At 37.5% G+C, this 23453-nt stretch overlaps 5 protein-coding genes across 5 annotated transcripts; 3 read left to right on the top strand and 2 right to left on the bottom strand.

Moving 5' to 3' along the window:
- The first annotated feature begins 201 nt into the window (after positions 1 to 201).
- LOC149107344 (uncharacterized) lies at positions 202 to 1610 on the top strand. The gene has a single exon (XM_089297043.1). The coding sequence runs from the start codon at positions 577 to 579 to the stop codon at positions 1540 to 1542; it is 966 nt and encodes a 321-aa protein (XP_089153169.1). The 5' UTR covers positions 202 to 576; the 3' UTR covers positions 1543 to 1610.
- A 1170-nt stretch (positions 1611 to 2780) lies between these two features.
- LOC149107343 (uncharacterized) lies at positions 2781 to 4241 on the bottom strand. The gene has a single exon (XM_089296967.1). The coding sequence runs from the start codon at positions 4034 to 4036 to the stop codon at positions 3299 to 3301; it is 738 nt and encodes a 245-aa protein (XP_089153093.1). The 5' UTR covers positions 4037 to 4241; the 3' UTR covers positions 2781 to 3298.
- Positions 4242 to 4877: 636 nt separating this feature from the next.
- On the bottom strand, positions 4878 to 7651 carry LOC110067371 (adenosine receptor A2b-like). The gene has a single exon (XM_020774694.2). It carries the CDS (start codon positions 7033 to 7035, stop codon positions 6094 to 6096), a length of 942 nt encoding a protein of 313 aa, XP_020630353.1. The 5' UTR covers positions 7036 to 7651; the 3' UTR covers positions 4878 to 6093.
- A 6410-nt stretch (positions 7652 to 14061) lies between these two features.
- On the top strand, positions 14062 to 15941 carry LOC110067384 (melanocortin receptor 4-like). Its single transcript, XM_020774710.2, has one exon. The coding sequence runs from the start codon at positions 14215 to 14217 to the stop codon at positions 15133 to 15135; it is 921 nt and encodes a 306-aa protein (XP_020630369.2). The 5' UTR covers positions 14062 to 14214; the 3' UTR covers positions 15136 to 15941.
- Positions 15942 to 18960: 3019 nt separating this feature from the next.
- On the top strand, positions 18961 to 22839 carry LOC110067330 (histamine H2 receptor-like). The gene has a single exon (XM_089297162.1). It carries the CDS (start codon positions 20432 to 20434, stop codon positions 21350 to 21352), a length of 921 nt encoding a protein of 306 aa, XP_089153288.1. The 5' UTR covers positions 18961 to 20431; the 3' UTR covers positions 21353 to 22839.
- The last annotated feature ends 614 nt before the right edge of the window (positions 22840 to 23453 follow it).

Here is a 23453-nt window from a genome sequence, read left to right as displayed (position 1 = left end):
TCAAAGTGGCAACAAAAAGGAACTTTTGGAAAGGTACTTTGTCATCCTTGGCGTCCTTCGATTGTCTCTCTATAAGCTCTATAAACAACCTGTCCTCGCTATTTTTATGACCTATTAAAAGAAATTTTTGCTCACGGTCTTTTTAGAGTGAAGAACCTGAATGAAATGAAAAACTTAAAAATCTACGACCCTGACCCGGAGAAGAGCTTTACTAAAGCTAAAGTAGCAAGGTTGAAGCAAGAACATACAGACTTAACTGTTCCGGTCGATATCGAGACTGTTCCAACCAACCACATTGACAAATTTCCTACAGCTGATTCGGCTTTCACTAACGACCTCAGTCTTCTCCCCAAGTTTGTTCCAACTGACACATTAGAGCATCTTAAGAACTGCGGAAAGAACACTAGCCGAAAATCAGGAGATACCTTTGTCGAATTTGCAAGTTCTAAAGGTCTTAGATTGCTCCCATTTGTGCACGATGTCCAAGTAACAACAGACAATTTAGAAGAACACATTATTTATCTCAGAGCACTTTGTTGGGCCTCCTATAGAAAAGCTGTCAAATATAAAGTAAAAATGGTGGTTCAGAATAACGGCAACCCCAAGATTCTAGCTGCTGAATGCGACAAAATATGCCCAGCTGGGAAAAGTGGCTGCTGCTGTCATGTAATGGCAGTGATCTGGAAACTGGATGAAATATCTAGGAAAAATACAGTCGAACAAGTTGACAACCGTAGCTGTACCTCCAAACCTAGAAAATGGGGAATTCCGGGGAAAAGGACTGTACAACATAATCCTGTGATGTCGCAGAAACTTTTCAAACCCCGACATGTATCAGATACCTCAGGGAGAAAACGTAGGGGCGTGTACCCCACACTTTTTGACCCAAGGCCATCAAAATTGCGTAAATTAGACGTAGAATCTGTCGGAATGTTAAAACAAAATGTACAAAAAGTGAACCCGTCTGTTCCATTTTCAAAGATGATTCCTGATGTAAATGATATTGTACTAATTGACACAATAGTGGGAGAAGTTACCAAGGGTTCCGTACTTCATGTACAACTTAAAGAGTTTGGAACAAGCATTCAGCCTAGGGCCGTCAGTGATACCTCTCAGACCTCTTCAAGTTCTATGTCAAGCTGTGAAAGTGAACCTAGTAATGTTGTCGAGAGAAGGGAGGACTTGAGACATCATGAGGCATCTGTTACTCAGATAATATCACCAGTGAAAGAACATCCAATATCTCTTTCTGAAATAAACAATAGGTGTGAGAGAGTAAAGAGAAATCTTTTCAAAACTGAAGAGGAAATTGGTAAGATAGAGTCTCAAACAAGACAACAATCTGCTTGCCAAGAATGGTATAAGCACAGGTTTGGTAGGGTGACAGCTTCAAAGAGTTACAGGGTGGGATGCAATCACAAAGCAGATACATCACCAACAAAAATTATCAAAGAAGTACTACACTATAACAAGGACTATCAGTCACAAGCCATGAAAGATGGCTTAGAGAATGAGCAACTGGTAATAGACAAGTACACTTAAATGATGCATGAACAGGGATATACAAGGGTGCAAGTAGCAAAATGTGGATTTTTTGTTGAAAAGGAAAAGGGAATTTTGGGGGCCTCCCCAGATGGTCTGGTAACAGACCCAAGTAAGAGCAGTCCTCATGGAGTCATTGAAGCTAAAAATGTCACTGTTAAGGATGGTGAGACCCTGAAAGATGCCCTTATATGGAAATCTACATGTAAAATGTCTGATACTGGTTTGAAAGTAAACCAGAGTCATATGTACTTTTATCAAGTACAACAACAACTCTGTGTTGTGAACGGACTTTGGGGTGTCCTTGCTATACTTGGAAGTAACGGAGAATTTTTTCGTGAGGAAATTGCCTTTCAGCCAGAATGGTGGAAGGAGAAGCCGATGAACATTGAACAATTTTATGACAAATATATTATATATGAGTTGGCTTACCCAAGGATCAGAGATGGCCTTACAAGATGCAATTATAGCTAATGCCAGACTAAATAATGCATTATTAAAGTACTAATACATTTTTGCAGCATCTGATAAGCGAGAATGCCAACTTCTGTTAGCTTTTGTCAGGTAATATAATGTTGAATGAATTACAAAATACAGTTAGAAAGGATTGGGAATCTATAAGATCATAGTTAAACCTCAATAATTCAATTGTACTTTAATGTTATTAGCAAAACACTGGACCATAAGCCCTTCTTTGTCACACACTGAATGAAACTTGAAGCCATGTAATGCACAATTTCAATATGGTGGGAATCACCATATATTTAATCATCACTGATGAAAAATCCTGTACTTTGTTTGCATTTACTAGCAAATGAGAAATTACATCTTAGGTGTCAGTAGTTAATTGTAAGATAACTTAGCAAGTTAAAGCAGGTCTCTGCCAGTTAACCAGCAAACAGCTCACTGCCCAGAGTTGATTGACAACTCCACACAAACTTAGTGGAATTACACCATCAAATATATGCCATCCCTTTATTCTCCTAATAGCTCTGTCAACATGTATCCTTACATTTGCAATTCTCATGGTTGAAAAACATTCTTCCTTAGAAAATTGTTTTGATTTACTTTGTCGCTTAGGAGGGATGAAGAGTCTTACCTTCTTGCATGCCAGTAAATCCTGTATATCAAATCCTCGATCTGCCATGATCAAATCATTCTCTTCCAACAAATCAATTAAGGAACTACTCTTTACAATCTCCTTATCAGAGATACTTCCTCCATAAAGGCTACTGACAAAGGTAATCCAGAAATGGAAATTCCTACAAGGCCTTTCAATGTGTTGTGGGACTTGTATTCAGAGTACAATTCACTCTGCTTCTCCAGGTCTTGTGGTGTCTGACATTTTATCTCTGCGCAGTCTATTATGCACCGTATATTTTCAAATTCACCCTTGAAAACTTCAGGCAAATACTGCTTAATTTGTTCTTTGGAGGGCCATATGGACAGGCTCCCCAACATCAAATACAGGAAATTAGCCCATGTAATAACTATATCTGACACTACTTGTTCTGAAATATTAAACCTAAAAGCCAGATCTCGCTCAAATAGACCTAGTCTTAAACGAGTTAAAAATAGCCAAAGTTCATCAATTGGCTGTAATGTCCTTCGACAACCAACATTGCTTCCGGGAAACTTCTTTTGTTTACCTCCCAGGTAGGGAAATTGATTTTCTACGTTGATCGAATCACTGTTGTCACGCATATAACTGTCATATGTCAAGTTACTAGCACTAGGCTCTACATATTTCCAAAATTCAATCAGTTGGATAGTCAGGAAATCCAGTATAAAACTTGATATCTTCGCTGCTACCTGAAAATCTCTCCAGACCAAACTTGTAAATTCTCTCCTTGCTTTTACTTTCTTGTAGCTTATGAAGCAGTCTTTCATTTTCTTTCTTCATTGCCTCTATCCACTCCTCAAGTGTCGGTGGGCCATAAACGACGGAATCATTTTGTTCGTTTGAACGATCCCTAATTTCGTCTTGCTGCTCTTTATTCTGATGGGTGCTCACTTCTGATTTGGCGGACTCAGATGCCTCACATCTCGCCTGCAACCTTTTCGCTCTACACCGAGATTCTTCATGATCATCGACTTTTGTCCATGGGAAAACCGAGGGTACGGCTCCTTGTTTTAATGAACGTCTGTGCCCCGTCAGACTCGGTTTAAAATCAGTTGGCAAGAAGTGCTCGGAACAGCAAAACTTATTTCCTACAGTGGCAAAGTAGGCATCTCCCCGTTTCATCCGGATTTCCCACGTTTTCCTTCTTTGTTTATCCGACGGAAACTCATGGAATGATAAATCAGGTCGGTTCTCGCTTCGATTATTACAGTTTGCAGCTGCACAGCACTTGTGTCCAATTTTTTCCCTTTTCTTCGACAATTGCTCCGAACAGGTAGCTCTAAACTTACATACATTCCAATTTTTTCCTAATTCCTCCGATATTTCGTCCGCCATATTGGTAGCTCGAGGGCTATTAAGCCTCGCTTGCATACAACTTCCGGTTTTTTCTGGAATGGGTGTACTTGAGGGGAAACGACCAAAATGTTCGTTATATCGAGGTCATAGTTAATGATTGATTTGTAACACAGGTGACTTCTGTCACGCAATTCAATGCAATTTTCGACACCCAGAAGAGCCGTGTTTTGAGATGCAATTCAATTCAATATCAATTATTTTCACTTCTGAGGAGACGCGCAGCGTTTTTTCACAAGAGAACGACACTTTCAGGGTAGCGATTTAAAAATATTGCAAAATAGAGGTTATACAGAAAATTGCCTATGTAAACAAGGAAACTGGCTTTAGTGTTGTTATGTTGCACTACCCAGCATTTCCGGATTTCAAAGCAGATAGAGCAGAAGTTAATTGATGTCGAAATACTATAGTGCCAATGTCTATGACATATAATAAGCCGTTGACTGAAAGGTTGCTGTCTCTTTACCATAAGGATTACAAGGATTTGTTGACTGTTGATCTGTTCAGCGTTTATCTTCTGTCGCCTGTTGACATTGTAATTCGTTATATCGAGGTAGATTTTACGTTTGGGCTTCGGTATTAAGTTCGTTATATCGAAGAATTCGTTATATCGAGGTTCTATTCCATACATTTTACTGTGACTTTGGCCGGGACATAGAATATCGTTCGTTATATCGAGGACCTCGTTAAATAGAGGTAAGTTCGTTATAAATCGAGGTTCCACTGTATTCCCTCAGTAGGAGGTGAATAATGCTCATTAGCCAGAGATAGCAAACCAATCAGATTGCTTGAAATACCAAGATCACTGAGTGTGTATATACTAAAAACCATTATCTCAATGAAGCAGCTCTCAGGTTCATTTTTATTTTTTTTTTCTTGATAAGTATTCATCATTCCCTTTCAAGCAATTGGAATATTCAATATTCCTTTACGATTTGAAGTTATGTTAACAATTATTCGCCGAAGGCCAGGTGATTTCGTCTCGTCTCGGTGAATATTCACCAATGTTCACTGAGTAATATTTGTAGTTTAATTTTGAGAAGTGAATATCAAGGACTAAAACGTAAAAACACAGACGCAATTGTTCGTTTGCATACACGTATGCAGCCGTAGTTTTAATAGTAAGCTTACATGTACAATGATAGTGAATCAATTTACTCATCGAGCTCGGCAGTAAAACAAACAAGCGAAACACTACGAAAAATAAATTCATCCCGGTACTTTTGTTTTATCGTTGCTGCCTTCATTCACAGTTTTCATCATCGTCTAAAAATGAGTAGCTTTAGTTTGAGGAAAAATAAATTTCGGTTAATCGATCTGACCAGCTGGCGATCAACGTAACGTTACCACTTCGTTTACGATTGTTAAATGCCTTGAATACGAGTTCTTGAAAGGATTTTTGGTCCAACAGCAGTCATTTTGAAAACATTGGACGTAAGTGGTCGGCAAAAAAACCCCAGTAAGATTGAAATTTATTTAAATCTTGTTCGTTTGTAAGCGGATGTTACCACTGTAATTCATTGAAGGAAGGTGAAAACATCGAGATGGAAGTCATAAGCCAACGCGCTTTACATGAATAACTATGATAGATATGCGAGTAAATGTGTTCACGTTTCAATAAGACTCCTGACCGGTAAATTATCGCCCTTTTGATATTTAAAATCGAGAACTCTCCAGTCCGGATTTTTCGGTTGCTGTTACGTTCAGGCTGTCAAAACAAATGGCCGTTTTCATTGAGCAGAGAACGGTTATTTTTTCGACCTCAATTAAGGTCGCTTTATTCGACATCTTTCATGATTTTCAAATGAATGTCACAGAAACGTCGAACAAATGCCGGTAACAGATGCACTGTTTATCAGCTTTTATCGCACAGTTTCAGACTGAAACACATGCTCGTAACTTTTTATTGCGGGTGAAATTTCCTCTGTTCTTACAGGTCTAATTCAAAACTATTTACAAGACAGAAAAGGCTAAAAACATTAAGAGAGAAACACAGGCGTTATTGTTTTCAATGAGTCATCGACCGTGTGAAAAATAAACAATTCTCTTTGCTAATAGTTCAGCCTTTAGTTATCTCAGCTGCTTTGCCTACATGACATTTTCTTTAATGTTTTCTTAACTGCTGCTCGAAGTTCACGAAGTCGCCAGCAGTACAAGAAGGGATTAATGGATGAATTCGAAAATAACAAAGTTGCTGTAAAAACCCACGCTGTGTTAGGATTTGTGAAAAATACATCGCTATAAACTATTCGGTAAATAAACCATGGAAGATAGCAAAAAATTGTGCAGATGTAGAACACGAAAGTGTTCACAGCGGTTTTGCTTAATGACACAAACGCCATGTTATTGGCAGTTTCAGCATTTGAGAGTGCGGCTGCCTGCTTTTGAGCGAGAATCTGCAATTGATGGCGACGAACAATTCGATAGATACCAATGTAAGATATAGTGGAAGCTATGGTATAAACGCAAATTAAAATACGACCTGCAGTAAAAAGTGCTGGCACATCCCAAAAGCCTACAACAGTCGATAGCGGTAGAAGATGAATAAACCAAATTATCATCAAAAATAATTGAACACGCGTTGTAGTAACTAACGTGTTATAAGTCATGTGATACTGCAGTGCCAAAAATCGATCCACGCTTATCACCGCCATTGTTGCCAAAGAGATCCCACAGAATGCAAATCCCACCGTTCTCGATAGTTTGATCAGGAAAACATTTGCTTTGAGCTCTCTGGCGATGTACATCGGTTGGACAACCAAACCCACCACTAGGTCTGAAACAGCAAGGCCACACAGCAGAATAAGGGATGGCGAACGAAGCAAAGGCGTTTTCACAACCGCGGTTAACACCATTGTGTTTCCAAAAATCGCTATTGGCATCAGTGGAAGATTCAAGAGACAGTTCATAATGACGATGGTTGTAGCAGCATTTGCCGTTTCTTCATTGTCAAAATTTCGATTAGGTACCGATCTATTCCAAGGTAGAAATGTACTGTTTGACTGGTTTAGCTTCATGAATGATTTTACCAAACTATTTTGCTGTTCTGCGCGCCTTTAAGTCGACAACACTTGTTTCGATGATTGCTGCCACTTTCCCACGCGTTTCTAGCTAGAGTCAGTGACATAAAATTAGTCGAGTTTGTACATTGGATTGTGTTCACTTTAGGAGGTTAACCACTATTTTGAACAGTTATCGTTTTCTGCTAAAGATGTTTTGAAATATAAAACCGCAAGCTTTCATAACAAGCATGCTAAAGCAATAGCTTATATAGTGACACTGATTAGATGTCAGAATTTCCACCTGCAATTTTGAATTCAGTCGAAAACAATGGGGAGACTTTTGGAGTGTCTTCAAAATGACTTTGACATTTCAACTGGTAATAATATTGGGTATTCAAAGGAAAGTCTAAATTGAAGTAATTGCGCAAATGAATCGTTTGGAGAAGCGCGAGAAGCACATTGAGAACAATTTAGGCCAATCTTGGCAAGATGCACCTTCCTCCGTCCGTGTCGTAACTCTTTAAGGCCTAGGATGTCTCTGTTTCCTTTGCATTGATCAAACAAATTGCGCGAATATAATCTATTCCATGCATTAATAATGTACGCACAAACTCAATATGGGCTCGTGACTTCATAAGTAATTAAAGTAGGCTATTTCAAAAGTAATAACTAGAAATTGCCTGTTTTGCATTAAAAAACTGATTTATTAAAACATGCGCTATATTTTAAACCTTTGAATGATCATCTGTTTCTGGAACCTGCCTCATGGGCAGTTTTGTTTAGAAGTTTCCACAATGAGTTAAGGCGGAATTGGTGTGGTAGCAGCTGATGTGAGAGGTTCAACGTGGGCGCCTCACTAAAGAGTAAGAATTGATGAAACACCGTTGGGTTTATATGCGCCATATGTCTTCAAATGAACATCTTCACAGTGTGATGGCGCGAGCATGAGGTTATTCATCTGTTGTCAAGCTTTAAGTGTTTGAAGGAGAGGCTGTTACTATTTGAGGCTACTAACAAGAGGTCAATATTTCAACCTAAAATCGAATCAATAAAATTAGTATTGTTGTTTCTCGATTTTATTGACCACTGGTATAAAATCAGCACTTTTCCACGAAGACGGTTTGCCTGCGTCTATGTGAAAAATTACACCATTTTCTTTTTCTTAATCATTCGCTTGATAACATAAAAAAATTGCATCAACCAGAAACGTATTTATTATGTGACTGAGAAAATTACTTCCTACTGCCTTGTGATTGGCTTAAAGCAGGTCGAATTGTCGTTAATTGCACTGCAGTGCAAATTAATACGCCCGAGCTTACATAAACAGAGTCAAACACGAGAGGGGCTTGTCTAAATAAAAGATAGACATTCATGATTAAAATTCTCTTAATTTAACTCTTGTCAGTAGAATATTACTTTACACCAATTTTTAAGTTCTCCGTAAAAATTGCACTAATTTTTGTAAGTTATTCAATTTGAAAAATTGTCATTAATTTCATATATGATGCATTATTAATTTGGAATTTTCTTAAATTAACTCGAGTTAGTGGAATAGTCTTTGATGCCAATGTGCAATCCCTTCGTAAAAATTGCACTACTCTTTGCAAGTAATTCGATTATAGGTAAAAATTGTCTCGTCATTAAACCCGCATATAAAGCTTGACAACGTTGTTTTTTACATATATGTATATATTAACCATACGTCCTCTCAACGGCCCCATTTAATTTGTCAATTTAGAAGCCAAAATGACAAAATTCCAAAATTAAAAAGCACTGCAAATTCGTTCAAAAATAGCTTCTTTATTTTCGTGGTTTGTCAATATGTGCTCGAAGGTGTGCTTTGTTACCTTTTGGAAAAATATGAATTCCAAGGCTTCAATCATGAAGGAATATTAAATACTTCAATTGCTTCAACAGGAATGATGAATTCCTGTCATGGGAAAAAAAAAGTAAAATGGTCGTATGCTGTTTCTTTCACATTCTCAGCCATAAATTATGGCTTGTATTAGCAAGATTCTGTGCTAGCTTTTAAACCATGTTTGAGTTCTAAGAGAACCAGTTTTCGTCATTGCTGTACGTCCCTTTGGTTAGAAAAAAACAAATAATCATAATCATAATCATAATCATAATCATAATCATAATCATAATCATAATCATAATCATAATCATAATCATAATCATAATCATAATCATAATCATAATCATAATCATAATCATAATCATAATCATAATCATAATCATAATCATAATCATAATCATAATCATAATCATAATCATAATCATAATCATAATCATAATCATAATCATAATCATAATCATAATCATAATCATAATCATAATCATAATCATAATCATAATCATAATAATAATAATAGTAATAATAAAATGTGATGATACGTTGCGTTAAGAAGTATAATCCAAAAAGACAATTTTGTTTTGAAAATAATATCGGTAATTGTATGAATGCCAGTGTAATTGAGGATTTACACTGCATGGGTGATACTTCAAAATTCTGTCAGTTTAATTTATTTGCTTTTAACACGGTCGGCTTATTATAATGGGTGCAGAACTTTGTCAAGGGGTGTTGTATCAAAGTCCAAAATTAAACAGACGTGAAGAATGTAATCATTTTTTACTTAATTCATAGGGTTCTGAAGTATTGTTGTAGGAATTAATAATTTACTATTATATCCTACTGAGCAAAATTGATATCAATTCGGAGCAGAAAGTTGTATTTTGCTTCCCTTCGAAAATATTAATTACACTCTGCCAAAGAAAAAGGTATCCTTTGTCTCGGCGTTAAATTGCTACATTTACGTGTGAAGAAGACCACCGCGACTTTAGTTATTACTGCTGTCATGAGAGGCAGATTGAAACAGATGTTTTAAAGTAGGTGATAAAGCAGAGTGTAATTCCACCATAACTACTGACTGCCAGAGGAATAGGATCTGCAACGAGGTTAGCACGATTGAATTCAAAACGAGCGTTTTCAAGAACCAGAATGCGCAACAACACCATCTTTAAGAACGAATCAGCGACTGATTATTCAGCTCCTACTAACATCTTCATCGTCGTAAATTGTGTCCTCAACGCCGTTCTGATGCTCATAGCCATTATCGGCAACTCTTTAGTGATTGCGGCCATTTTCAGGACTCCGACGATTCGCTCACCGTTCACAACGTTGCTCTGCAGTTTGGCTGTCTCAGACCTTCTTGTAGGATTTGTGGTTCAACCAGTCTACTTTGCTAACGAAATAACACACAATTCATTGCTAGGTTATTTTTCGTCGTTCTTGCGTTACGGCACCTGTGGAGTTTCCCTTTGCACAATGACAACTGTAAGCTTGGATAGCTTTGCGGCCCTTCACTACCACATGAGATATGTTACTATGGTGACTACAACTCGGGTTGTCTACGCATTGGTAATAGCGTGGCTTATGGCTTTTCTTTCTTTCTTTCGGTATTGTCTTTTGGAGTGTTCAACTGCATCTTCTCGTTGCATCTGTTGTTTTAATTATCTGCCTGTTGATATCCTCATTTTGTTACATCCGAATTTTTCAAATCGTCAAACGTCATCAAACACAGATCCAAGCTCAGCAACAAGCGATACAAAGTTCATATGTTAGTGGTAACTTGAACATAATTCGACTGAAAAAAAGTTCAATGAATACTTTTGTGTTCTACGTAGTGCTGATTTTATGTTATGTGCCCATGTTTATGTTTTTGATTCTTTCTGGGAACTCTTTAAACATTTTTTTGAAGCCAGAATTGCACTTTTTTGCTACTGTAGTCTTTATGAACTCTTCGATTAATCCAATTTTATACTGTTTACGTCTTGGAGAGTTTTGAACAGCAATTATAAAGACAGCAAGAACGATGTTGTGTACAAAAGGAGATTAAGCTGAGAAGAAAAGAACTGCTTAGGTGTCAAGGCTGGTTCTCACTAGCGCATAAGCACAATCATAAGCATAAGCATAAGCAAGTGAGAACACCAGAACATAAGCATAAGAGCATATGCAGGCGCAGTTTTAACAAAATTTCTTGATACCAGCTTTCCTCGACTATACAATCAAGATGGCCGCCTTACGCTTATAATTATGCTTATTTCACTCGCGTTCGCACTACGACATAAGCATAACATAAGCACAAAAAGAACGAACCATGTTCGTTCTTCTTGTGCTTATGCTTATGTCGTGGGTGTTCTCACTTGCTTATGCGATTGCTTGTGCTTATGCTTATGCTTGTGCTTATGCGCTAGTGAAAACCAGCCTTTATGGGCTTCAACGCTGGTAAACACATTGATATTTCACATAGAACTAAAGATACTACTTCCAGTATTACGACTGGTTATCTTGCAAAGGTTTTGTAATTTTTTTTTAAATTTTTGGTGTTTGTTGTCCATCTTCATTGTAGCTCTGATCATGAGGGATCCTCTTGATAAACTGGACACGACAGTTATAATTATGTTTCAGTCAGTCAAAACTTCTTACATCTTAAAACACAGGCCAGAATAAAACACAGCCAGCGCTAATAGCTATAATTTTCTGACAAATAATGGAATTATGTTCAGGAACTAAGAACGCTTAAAAAGTTTTTAAAAGCCGTAAGCAAAGTAACATTGTTACCTAGCTTTTGGTTGCTTGCAGTTGTTTCTATTATTTACTTGCACTTTTTGTAAATCATCATTCCTTTTTCATTTCTTTCCTTTTTAATATAAACTCTTGCGGGGCAAGCAATTCTTGTAACTATATGTCAGAAAATAAAATAAAATTGAATTGTATTGAAAGCAATTTAAATTGAAAGATCTGTTTTTCCCAAAGGTTTTACCGGATGGTGAGAAAATTACAATGGGCGCAATGTTGTGTCAAGGGGTGGTTCAATGTTCCATGATTAAACGAAAGGCAAAGAATGAAATCAATTTGTTCAACGCACAGGATAACAAAAAATTGCACGTACTTCTAATATTGTTGTTGTGAGCTTGAGTTGCGGAGTTTCACGGTCTCACGGCCTCTTCATACTTCAGTCTAACGATCTTCATAAAATCGTAATTGACAGATAAAGGAGGAGGAAGACGAAGAAGAAATGTTTGAAGCACAATGACAATTATAAGCCTGGATAGACTTGCGGCTCTTCACTAACACGTGAGATATATATGTTACTATGGTGACTACAACTCGGATTTTGTGCACCTTCGCAACAATATGGGTCGTTATTTTTCTTTCGCTCAGCATTTTCCTTTGGAATGTAATCTTATATTTTTTTCATTTCAGCTGTTTTTATCGTTATCTGTTTGTCGATATCCTCATTTTGTTACATCCGAACTTTTCAAATTGTTAAACGACATAAGGCACAGATATAAGCTCAACAACAAGCAATACAAAATGCTGGTAATAACTCAGTTGAACATAATGCCATTGAAAAAAAGCTCCTTGGACACTTTTGTATTTTACGTCGTTTTGATTTTATGCTATTTCCCCATGTTTCTTAACATGGTTCTTATGGGGACCAACACGAAGACGAAAATGACACTAAAATGGAACCTGTATGCTTCGATTGTATGATCTGAGCTCTTCCATAAATTCAATTTTGTACTGTTGGCGTCTTAGTGACCTACGTTCAGCAATTGTTAAGAGAGCAAAAAAACAAAAACAATGTTCTGCAAAGAAACAGATCAATTGTAAAAACAAAACCTGCCCTTTGAAATGTCAGTGGCGTGTAGTCCCATCTTTAATTGACAGACTTCGACAGACTTCAACATGCTGCAATCTGGTGATTTAATAAATGGTCATCTTTACCTGAAGTATAAAGCAGCCTTGGAGAAATTTTGGGCAACTGGTAGATATGAAGGAAATAATGTACACTGAGCTGGTGTGTAACAAAACATGTGAAAATAGCTTTACAATTCCAAGTAAATTTACCCAACATTAACTGGGTTTGAAGTTCCTATTTAAACTCTTATACTCATATTTCGATTTTGACTTAGTCGATTTCTGTTTCTTATTCCATTTTAATTTCTTGTTCGAAACTTCTGTATCCTAAAGCCACACTTAGTAAACATTAGAATCTGTAAGTAGGGTGTAGAGTAGGTGGCGTTCTACTTCCAGCCGTATAGCAAAGAAAAAAGAATGCAAGGTTAGTAATGTAACGTAACAACATATACATGTATTTTAACTGTAATAAAGTAAAATTAAATTAAAATTAAAAAATAAAAGATGCGATGAACAACCGTACTTACTAAACTGAGTTACTAGCCTTTGTGTTACCACAGGCAGCCCAGACGTATTGTTTGTGGAATGAATTAATAAACAATCGAGCTAAAATATTTATTTAACACTTCAAGCAAATATTGTTTTGCCTTAACATCACTGCCTGTTTCTTTGTCCTGGTCAACATATAGTCTTTTTCGCTGCGTTTCTCAGCTACTTTGCTAGCCATCATGGCCGCGTGGGAGCCGTTATATGCATTTCTTCAGCTGAATGTCTTTTTAATTGTCCTGGCTAGTTTAAACGAAATCTTTTTGCTTACACTATCAGAGGTATCATCCACTATATATTGAAGTTCTACAGTAACCTTAACGAACTGATATCATGTTAAGTATGATGTCCGACAACTAAACGTTCTGATTGGAAGAAAAGTACGCCTTATGAAGTTAATATTCATCGGTGAATATGACATTTCTAAGTTTGGTTCTCAATCTAGTCAATCTAGGCAAGTAAACATGCCGAACAGTTGCTGACTGAATTAAGTTTTTCGTTTACTCGCTAGACACCACTCAAAGTCCGGGATATGATATTGACGAAAAAGGAATTTAAAATATGTAAATTAAATTAAACAACTCTCGCCTTTGGAACTTCTTACACGACACGTTTACCTAAGTACACAGTTACTCGCACTTGGCTCAGAAAAACATTAGTGAATATTTACCAACTGGACTGCGTCTCGGTGAATATTTAAAAATATTCACTCCGCCTTCGGCAAATAATTGTTGATTATTCGTGAAAAGTAAATTTTAGCAATTTTCTGTCATAATTACAACAAAGAATTATTAACCCGTGCGAAGAAATTTATTCAACGCATATGTAGGTGGGTGATATTAGTCTTGTTTTAAAACGCTGAAGAATAACAGTTTTTGTTCCGAAGTCGCAATCATTAACTCTTGCCTGACAAAGCTGAAGAATTAAGACTGAATGAGAAGATGGAAAACTATACAGGCTTCATAGAGAACGAATCCTCAAGGAACATTTTAGCCAACAAGAACTATAAATCGCGACCCGAAACTTTTACCATCATAAACTGTGTTCTTAACGTTCCCGTGATGCTCATATCCATTTTGGGCAACGCTTTAGTATTGACTGCCATAATAAGAACGCCTTCCATTCGTTCGCCGTCAATGATCATGCTCTGTAGTCTCGCTGTTTCGGACCTTCTTGTTGGTTTTATTGCTCAACCACTTTTTATCGCGAATGAACTTATCAAGGAAAATCTTGTCCTATATCGTGTGTCGTCGATGATTGGATTTTCCGCGTGTGGTGTCTCCCTCGCTTCAATAACACTGATCAGCATCGATCGTTTTTTGGCTGTTCAGTATCACACGAGATATGCTACTTTGGTACGCCAATCTCGAGTAATTTCTATCATTGTTATGATATGGTTGTTTACTTTCGTATGTTCGGGATTTCACATCTGGAATAAATTTTTACACCACCTTCTGGCGGCAATATATATCGCTATTTGTCTTATAATTTCCACATTTTGTTACATCAGGATTTATCTCACGGTCCGCCACCATCGTTCACAAATCCAAGCTCAACAGCTGGCAGTGCAATGTCGATATGCTGCAAACAACACAAGCATGATGCGATTGAAACGAAACGCTGTGAACACTTTTCTATTTTACCTCTTTATCATTGCGTGTTATTTGCCAGCCTATGTTCTGTTGACGATATTTGGACTGGGATATATGGAATGGGCAACGGAATGGTCCATCACAATCACTGTGGTATTTATGAACTCATCCATCAACCCAGTTTTGTATTGTTGGCGTCTTCGGGAACTTCGAGTTGCAGTTGTGAAGACAGTTAAAATGGTGCTTCGCGCTCAAACAGATCAGGACTAAACACGAACGAAAGAAATATTAGTGGTATACCTTTTGAACCTCAAAAGGGTAACAAGAATTGATTGTAAAATTGAGTACTCCGAGACTAGTGTTGAAACTGAGTGGAGGAAAGCGATTCTTGGTTAAAAGAATCGGGAGTTTCAATAAAATAGAATATCTGAAAAATCGGTTTCCACTGTAAATATACCTACTACCTGCTGTACCTACCTTCCTGTACTTACATGAAATTAAGTGTTATTCTTGTTGACAGTCTGCCACCCTGCTCTACTTTGAACTGAGTAAATCGAGAAACATTAATCGAAGGCCTCGCTCTTCATGAAAGGGTGGCGAATGGTAAATGCGAGACTTTGCGAGACGACGAGATTAGCGTTTTTCGTTGCGGGCACGAGACATTTCGAATTCTTCATTTGCGAGACCGAGTCTTTAAAGTGTTTTAAATGCGAACTCAAGACGTTCAGGTTCTAAGATGTTGTGATGTCATTTAAATTTATATATAAAAAAATAACAAATCGGTACTTAACGAATTTCTTAGCCTTGAAAAAAATCGAGCCTGCGAGTCAGCTTTGTGAGAAAAATCGAGACTGCGAGATACACATATCCGCTAAAACACGAGACTTGAGAGACCTGTGAAATTCGGCGAAAATTTTGCGAGACCCATGGTTTCTGAAGGACCATTCGCCACCCCTTCATGAGGACCTATATGTTTTATTTTTTTTTTGATCATCAAAACAATATTGTAAAAAGTATTGTAAAAAATGATACCCAATATAAAAATATATAAAAAAGGTTGTTTCATCTTTTAAAAACTGGTGTCCAATACAAAAATATTTAAAAAAAACCCGTTGTGTTTATGAGATATATATTAACATCAGTCACGTATAGAGATAATTTTGCCCGAAGGACTCTAAAGTACTTTTAACGTCTCGAGAAAACGTTTGATAAACAACTGACCAAAAAGTACGTAAGACGATTGTCTCCCTACATATTTAATTTTCTTTTTGTTATTAATTTTTTTAACGAAATCGAAGCACATGTATATACAAATAAGCTGGTCTTTCAAATGCTTTAGAATGAAAGATACGTTCATTGAGATATAATAACCAAAACGTTTGCTTTCCCCGCGAATGGTCGGGTAAGGATTCCTCTTTTGGGTTCGATGATTTGCTCACTTTTCGTAACGTGACTTTTTTTTGCGTTTTTCGGCGAACGTGCTTCTATATTGCTGAATTTATTCGGAATCTCGTGCTGACATGGTCACACAAAGTCAACAAGAAGAACGCAGTGCTTAAATTATTTCTCTCACTTACACCGAATCCATTTCTTTGAAATAAGTCGAGGGGGCGGAAAACTTACATGTTGGCAGCTCATAGTTAGTACATCGCAACTATAACTTAAAGGCTCGAAGTAATTCGATAGTTTAATTTAATTTAATTTTTGTTTCTAAGGCCAGGTTCAGACGCCGTACTTCACATGAGCCGAATCGAATGCTAATGAGGGAGAACAAAGGATTTTTCTCATTTGCATTCGATTCGGCTCATGTGAGATTGAAGATTGTCGATCCCATCTGTTATCTCTCTTTCTTTCAGAAACTGCCTACTGTTCAAATAGAAGGGTATAGCTTTCAAGGAATTAATTTGGATATATATAACAACGCCAGCATTCATTAACCAACGATTTTGTTTTCTCAGTTTAGCGAATGTGTACGGAACGTTGCAGAGTTTCGTGCAATGAATGCAGACGTTATTTATTGTTATTGTTTTAGTTTTAGAGAAAATGTTCGATGCTAAAGAAAAAGGTATACTGATTTTTCCACGAAGATTGACCTGACGGAAAGTTTGCAAATAACTTATCAAGAAAAATCTATCAAGCAGTGCTCACTAACAGGCATATATAATTAACACCCAGATATATTCAGTTTGAGCATGGAAAATCAAACCTACTTACAAATTAAGATTGATGAGATAAATACAAGGTATGGGCCACTGAATGAGGCAGTAGAGCTTGCGAACTGATTTTTCATATGAGGACATTATCAGAGACTGCCTTCACTAACATTAACTGGGCAACAAATCCGTCCACACTACACCGGAGGATTTTGAAAACGGTGTTTTAACCGTAAAGAAGAATTAAATGCTTTCCGTGCACATTAACCTGGAGAAACCTGAAAAAGGTAATAATTACCGGTCAGAATTTTATTTGAGTTATTCGAACTAATATTTCCTTTTTTCGCGCAACCCTCGCAGTTACGTAACACGTTGTCCTAGATATATCAAACGATATCTGCGCCCTCAAAGGAGAAGAATTGTGATGGGAACTTAGCCCTGCATTACCCCTTTAGCCCTGCATGAACCTGAGTTGCAAGCTGATTCCAGTCCAATACCAAGAATACGAATAAAGCCTAATGGCAAAATGTTTGGCTCTTTAGGTGTAATATTCCAGGAGAAATTGGCTTTCAAAAAAAGTGCAAAATGTCCGGATGGCAAAAGCGCTAATAGGCCCATAGATTCTATGTAAAATTTTGCAAAGTATAAAAAATATTACTTTCCCCTGGATTGGATACCAGCCCATTTAATACACCTGATTGGATTGAGGTACTGTGAGGGTAGAGTGTCTGGTCCAGGAACAAAGCACAATGTCCTCGGCCAGGGCTCGAACCAGGACCGCTCGATCCGGAGTCTAGCACGTTAACCATGAGGTAATCGCGCCCCCACATTTGTTGTTCGTAATCTGTATTAATCTTTCTGAGTCGTGGCCATGTCCTTGTTTATTTTTGTTTGTTTATTGCAACTTTGGTGTTTATCTTCCTTAAAAACTATCATTAACATTTTGATTTAAGATTTAAGGTGGCTCTGATCTGCTCTGAACCTTACCTACAGAATGTGTTTTAAACTTTGCTAAGCGTTGTGTCATAACATGCTGATCACATTTCTCACAATTCCATGATATAATAAAGAGCCTTTTTTGAATTACAAGCACTTAAAACTAAAATTAAAGTTGTTTTGTTGCTATGGTAATAGAAGTGTAAATCCCATAAAGATGACCACAACGTGTTTAACCATGATTGACAATGTGGATGATCTCAATGTTTTTAACATCAAAAGTCATTTAAGTGTGGATCTGTCAAAGTATAGTGCTGGAAACGGTTACCGGCCACCTTAAAACTAAATTTTAACCAGCCTCGTTCCCAGAGCCTTTTCCTTGAAATTTTGAAGAAAACATTTCAAGGGAAAAGGCCTGGCAACGAGGTTGAATGTGAACAAACAAACAGTTTTCAAAGGTAGATTAATTGCAATTTTCATCGTCTTCGTTTACGTCTGATACACATCTTATTCCAAAATGGCGGCCAATTTATTATTCTTTTGTTTGCATGTTAATTAGCCCTCTTTGCCTCATTTTCACGTCAAAATTCTTTTGAGGCAAAGAGGGCTAATTACCCTGTAAACAAAAGAATAATAAACTGGCTGCCATTTTGGAATAAGGTGTATAAGACTGTTAGATAATCGATGCAGTTTTGCTTCCTCCGCCCACGTCGGCCGGGTTTGTTTCTGTTCAGCTCTAGTTTTATGCAAATATAAAAATACACCTGAATAAATATCTTAAGCTTAGGCTTCGAGCAGTAAAATGAACCCTAAGAAAACTTGCAAAAGGAAGCTTTCAGGAGATAGATACCTGACACTTTTTTTATAAAGTTTTCCTCTACTTTTAACTTATCTTTACTTATATTTTCCATGGACTTATCTTGACTAGTCAAAAAGGTGGTTGCTTTTCTTTTTTAATTCTCTATTGATCTCAAGGCTATTTGCAATGTTTATAAAATCCATCCTTCAAAGGGTAAATAGAGACGATTAGAAGTTTTTCAAACGCTGCGAATGCATTATCAATGCTAGACATGTCTCACCTGCCACATATTATCTTTTGTTCTCACATGAATAGTTGACATGTCGGTGTGTTTTGCGTTGAATAATTGTTCATAATTTACATTAGACTCAAAAGAACAGCATCATGTTGGGTAAGTTTACGACAGAGAAAAAAACCGTAATGCTTGGTCAATTTTTGGCAGACAAAAACACTGTTTGATCACGCTAAGAGGATGAAAACCTGGCTTTCTTGTAATTTAATTATTTTATTTTTCGTTGTTTTTCCTTCACAGTTATTTAATTTCATTTACATATGACTGACACCCTCGCTCTCCCTGACAAAAAAAAATATATATATAATCTAAACTAAAAACAAATATTCCAATCATTATTGATCGACGGAGTTTAATATTTTCCATTAAGAAGTCGAAAAGTGTCTTTTGATAGTTTTCACCACGACGCCGTTTTAATGATTGTTCATGCACACAAAGGTTAAGACGAATAAATTTCCCTGAAAGTTCTTTAAAGTTTTTGTCACCAACTCCTGATTTAAAACCGTTTCATGAGTCGATATCCAAATTGTCATAACTGCTCTCCATACATTTCTTGGAGTACCACCTGAAAAAATAATCTTTTGGAGAACTTTTCTTGTACTTCATAAAGCGCCATGTGGAGTTGCCGAGTTGAATTGGATGCAAAATGCGATTTAAGACTAGGGTGAAATGAGGAATAACGTTCGCTTTCCGTTCAACCAAAAGTTCCGGTTTGATTTGCCGGAAATTTCCAGCGGCGGGTGGGACTGTTGAGTGGAAGATTAGCCTGAATTATGATAAAGAGGACTACTTCGCGAGGTATAACCAACTTATTTTTGCAAAATATATTTCCGGTAAGTTCTGTTCCAATTGAATGGTTCACATTTCGGAAATTCTCCCTTGATGATAATTTCCGTTCTATTTTCCCACTGTTCGAAAGAGCAAGGTTAAATTTCAGCCGAAGGAAATTAATGTATGCTTTTCTTAAGTCGCAGTGTGAAGTTCGAGGCTAAGCGACTTTAATCAAGTGATGGTTAATTACTGAAAAATAAAATGGGATCAAATCTTAGGAAAATCAAGTCAGCAGCTGAGGTCAAGTCAACCGAGTTCGAGGTAGCGGGGATCTTCTGTATAAATAACAACTTAAATTGTCGTTTTATTTTGTATAAACAACGGGTAGTTCCCGATGAATACATCTGAACTGAAACCATCTGCGTGAAAAGCAATTTAGTAAGCGGAAAAAAATAACGGCTGTAGAAGGATCTACACTGCTGGGTCTTAGCGTTCAGTTACCTTGCTTTTCGCTGAAGCAAACAGAAACAAAGAATTAGTCTCTTTGCTGTTATCATTTATGGAAAAAGGTAGATGACATTTTTCAGTTGATAATATCGAACGCAGCCAGCGAGGATGAATGACACCGGGAAAGACAACAATGGATCAGCAGACCATCACTCAGACAACGAAGACCAAGCAAGCTCCAATACTATTTTCAAGATAATCTGCCTTCTCAATGTTCCACTGATGCTCATTTCCATTCTGGGTAACGCTGTGGTATTGGCCGCCATCAAAAGAACGCCATCCATTCGCTCAACGTCCATGATTTTGCTCAGCAGTCTCGCTGTTTCGGACCTCCTGGTTGGTGTTATTGGTCAACCGATATATATTGCTGATCTACTGACAAACTACAGTTTTATCTCTAAACTGGCGATAATGGTAGGGTTCTCTGTATGTACAGTTTCCCTCCTCACAATAACAGCTATTAGCGTTGATCGACTTTTAGCAGTTCACTTTCACCTCCGATATCCTACTTTAGCGACAAAATCCCGTGTAAAATACATTTTGGGAATGATTTGGTTGATCAGCTTCGTCTTATCGGGTTTCGACCTATGGAATAAACGCGTCTATCACCTCTTGGTAGCCCCAGTGATCTTCATTTGTCTGATAATTTCCACATGTTGTTATATCAGAATTTCTCAAATTGTCCGCCGTCATCAGTCAGAGATTCAGGCTCAACAACGTTCAGTGCAAAACAACAACGATGAAGGAGACGGTGCCCATGTGGTAGAATTAAGAAGAAGTGTCATGAGCGCTTTTGTATTCTACATCGCTTTAATTATATGCTATAGTCCGGCGTACAGTTTGTTAACTCTCAATGGAATCTCGGAAACGAGATATGCGTGGCAACCAGAATGGAACTTTGCTACCACTGTAATATTCGTCAACTCAGCAGTCAATCCATTTCTGTATTTTTGGCGTCTTCCCAAGCTTCGAAAAGCCGCTTTCAATGTATTAAGACAGATGTTATGCAAGCAAACTGAAGAAAACTAGCAGAATAAGAAGAAGAAGAAGAAGAGGAAGAAGAAGAGGAGGAGGAGGAGGAGGACGAAGAAGAAGAAGAACAAGAAGAAGAAGAAGAAGAAGAAGAAGAAGAAGAAGAAGAAGAAGAAAAAGAAGAAGGACAGGCATAAAAAATACACTAATCTTGTAAAGATAAACGCTGTCCTGTTATAATGGCTATGTGGCATTTTGACCGTATAAAGTAAACCAAACTGTGTCTCTATTATTTAAATTGTATCTACAACTCAAAGATGTACACCCTTTATGTTAGATTATTCGAGGTAAAAAGAAGGCAATTCATGAAGTTTCCATTAAAGTTGGTTGCCTTTAAGGTTTTTAGTTTCACCTGCTTTTTCGTCTAAGCTTTAAAGGAATCGCCGATATGTTTAGCAATGAGGCATTTACTTCCCCCTTCGTAGTTTTTTCCTATTGGCTGGTATGAACAAACAGGTAGTTCTAGCATTTTTGAATGAATTTTATTTTATCATCTGTTTTGAGATGTTAGCCGCCTTAACTTTAAGACCAAACAAAAACAAATCATGACAGATATTTTGTAGGATCTTGCACTCCTCACTTTAAGGTTATGTGTATATTATTATATATAAAATACGGGTTAAAAACTCAGCTTAATTAGTACTCAGCATTATTTAACAAGCCCAAAGCGGTGTATTAAACTGTGATAAAACATGACGGACATTTGAGAACACGAGGAAAACGTAGAAAACACGAGCCGAACGCGAGTTTTTTTCTACGTTTCTCGAGTGTTCTCAAATGTTCGGAGTGTTTTATCACAGTGAAAGGACGTAAAGAAAACGTCCTATCCTGAATTAACGAAAAATACGGTCTAAACATGGCTTGGAATGCGAAATCCAGAAAGACGGAAAAATAGCTTATACACGTCTCAAAGATCAGAGGCCGAATGGGTCAAATTAATGTCCGCGTGAGGATGCGCTGGGAGATGGAAAAGTAATGGGCGAGCTATTCCAACGCACGGTCTGCCTAAATCGAGAGATGGTCACGCAATAAACACACGCGTGGACTTGCGAGGGAGGGTCAAAACCTGCACCTTTAAAAAAATCTACAAGCCCTCTATGGAGCTTTTAGGAAACGACTAAAAGCAATGGGTCATAAAGAGGGCAGAAAAAGAACTTCCCGCTTAAATGATCACGAAATACGGCTTAAACTTGTTTGGGAAGCGCACTCCGAGAAGAGGGGAAATCAGCTCATGCACCTCTCAAATATCCCGAGACACGAAATGCGACTGGGTCGCATCGCTAAACGCGCGAGGATGTGCGAGGAGAGGAGGAAAGGTTACTGGGGAAGATTTCCAGCCCATGCTCTTTCCATATCGAGATATTTTCACGCGTCAAATACACGCGTGGACGCGAAAGACATGGCTAAAAATCTGCCTGTTTCAAGAAAGGTTTAAGTCCTGCAAAGTATTCGTGGACAGAGAAAAACAACAAAAATTCAAGAAAGGGTAGAAAAGGAGCGTTATATTCAAAATGAACGAAAAATACGCTCTAAACGTAGTTGGGAATGCGAAATCCAAAAAGAGGGAAAATTGGCTCACATACGTCTCAAAGATCCGAGGCCGAAAACACGAATGGGTCACATCAATGACCGCCCGAGGATGCGCTAGGAGAAGGAAAAATGATGGGCGAGTTACTCGAACGCACGGTCTGTCCAAATCGAGAGATGGTCACCCGTGAAACACACGCGTGGACCTGCGAGGGAGGGACAAAACCCGCAAAAGCTGCAAGCCCTCTAGGAGATTTTTAAGAAACGACTAAAAGCAAGAGGTCATAAGAAGGGAAGTATCTTTTCGCTTGCAATTCAAACTTGTAACTTAATATTAACAGATAAATCATATCATAACAATAATAACACTAATGACAAATATAAGTTTCGATCGACAGTTACAAGTGTCGATCGACAGTTATAAGTGTCGATTGACAGTTATAAGTGTCGATCGACAGTTATAAGTGCAGATCGACAGTTATAAGTGCAGATCGACAGTTATAAGTGCAGATCGACAGTTATAAGTGGAGATCGACAGTTATAAGTGTCGATCGCCAGTTATAAGTGTCGA

This window comes from Orbicella faveolata, unplaced genomic scaffold (assembly GCF_042242905.1).
Source record: "Orbicella faveolata isolate gen_17 unplaced genomic scaffold, um_ofav_v1 contig_27, whole genome shotgun sequence".
NCBI lineage: Eukaryota > Metazoa > Cnidaria > Anthozoa > Scleractinia > Merulinidae > Orbicella > Orbicella faveolata.
This window is presented reverse-complemented; position numbering and strand designations above follow the sequence as displayed.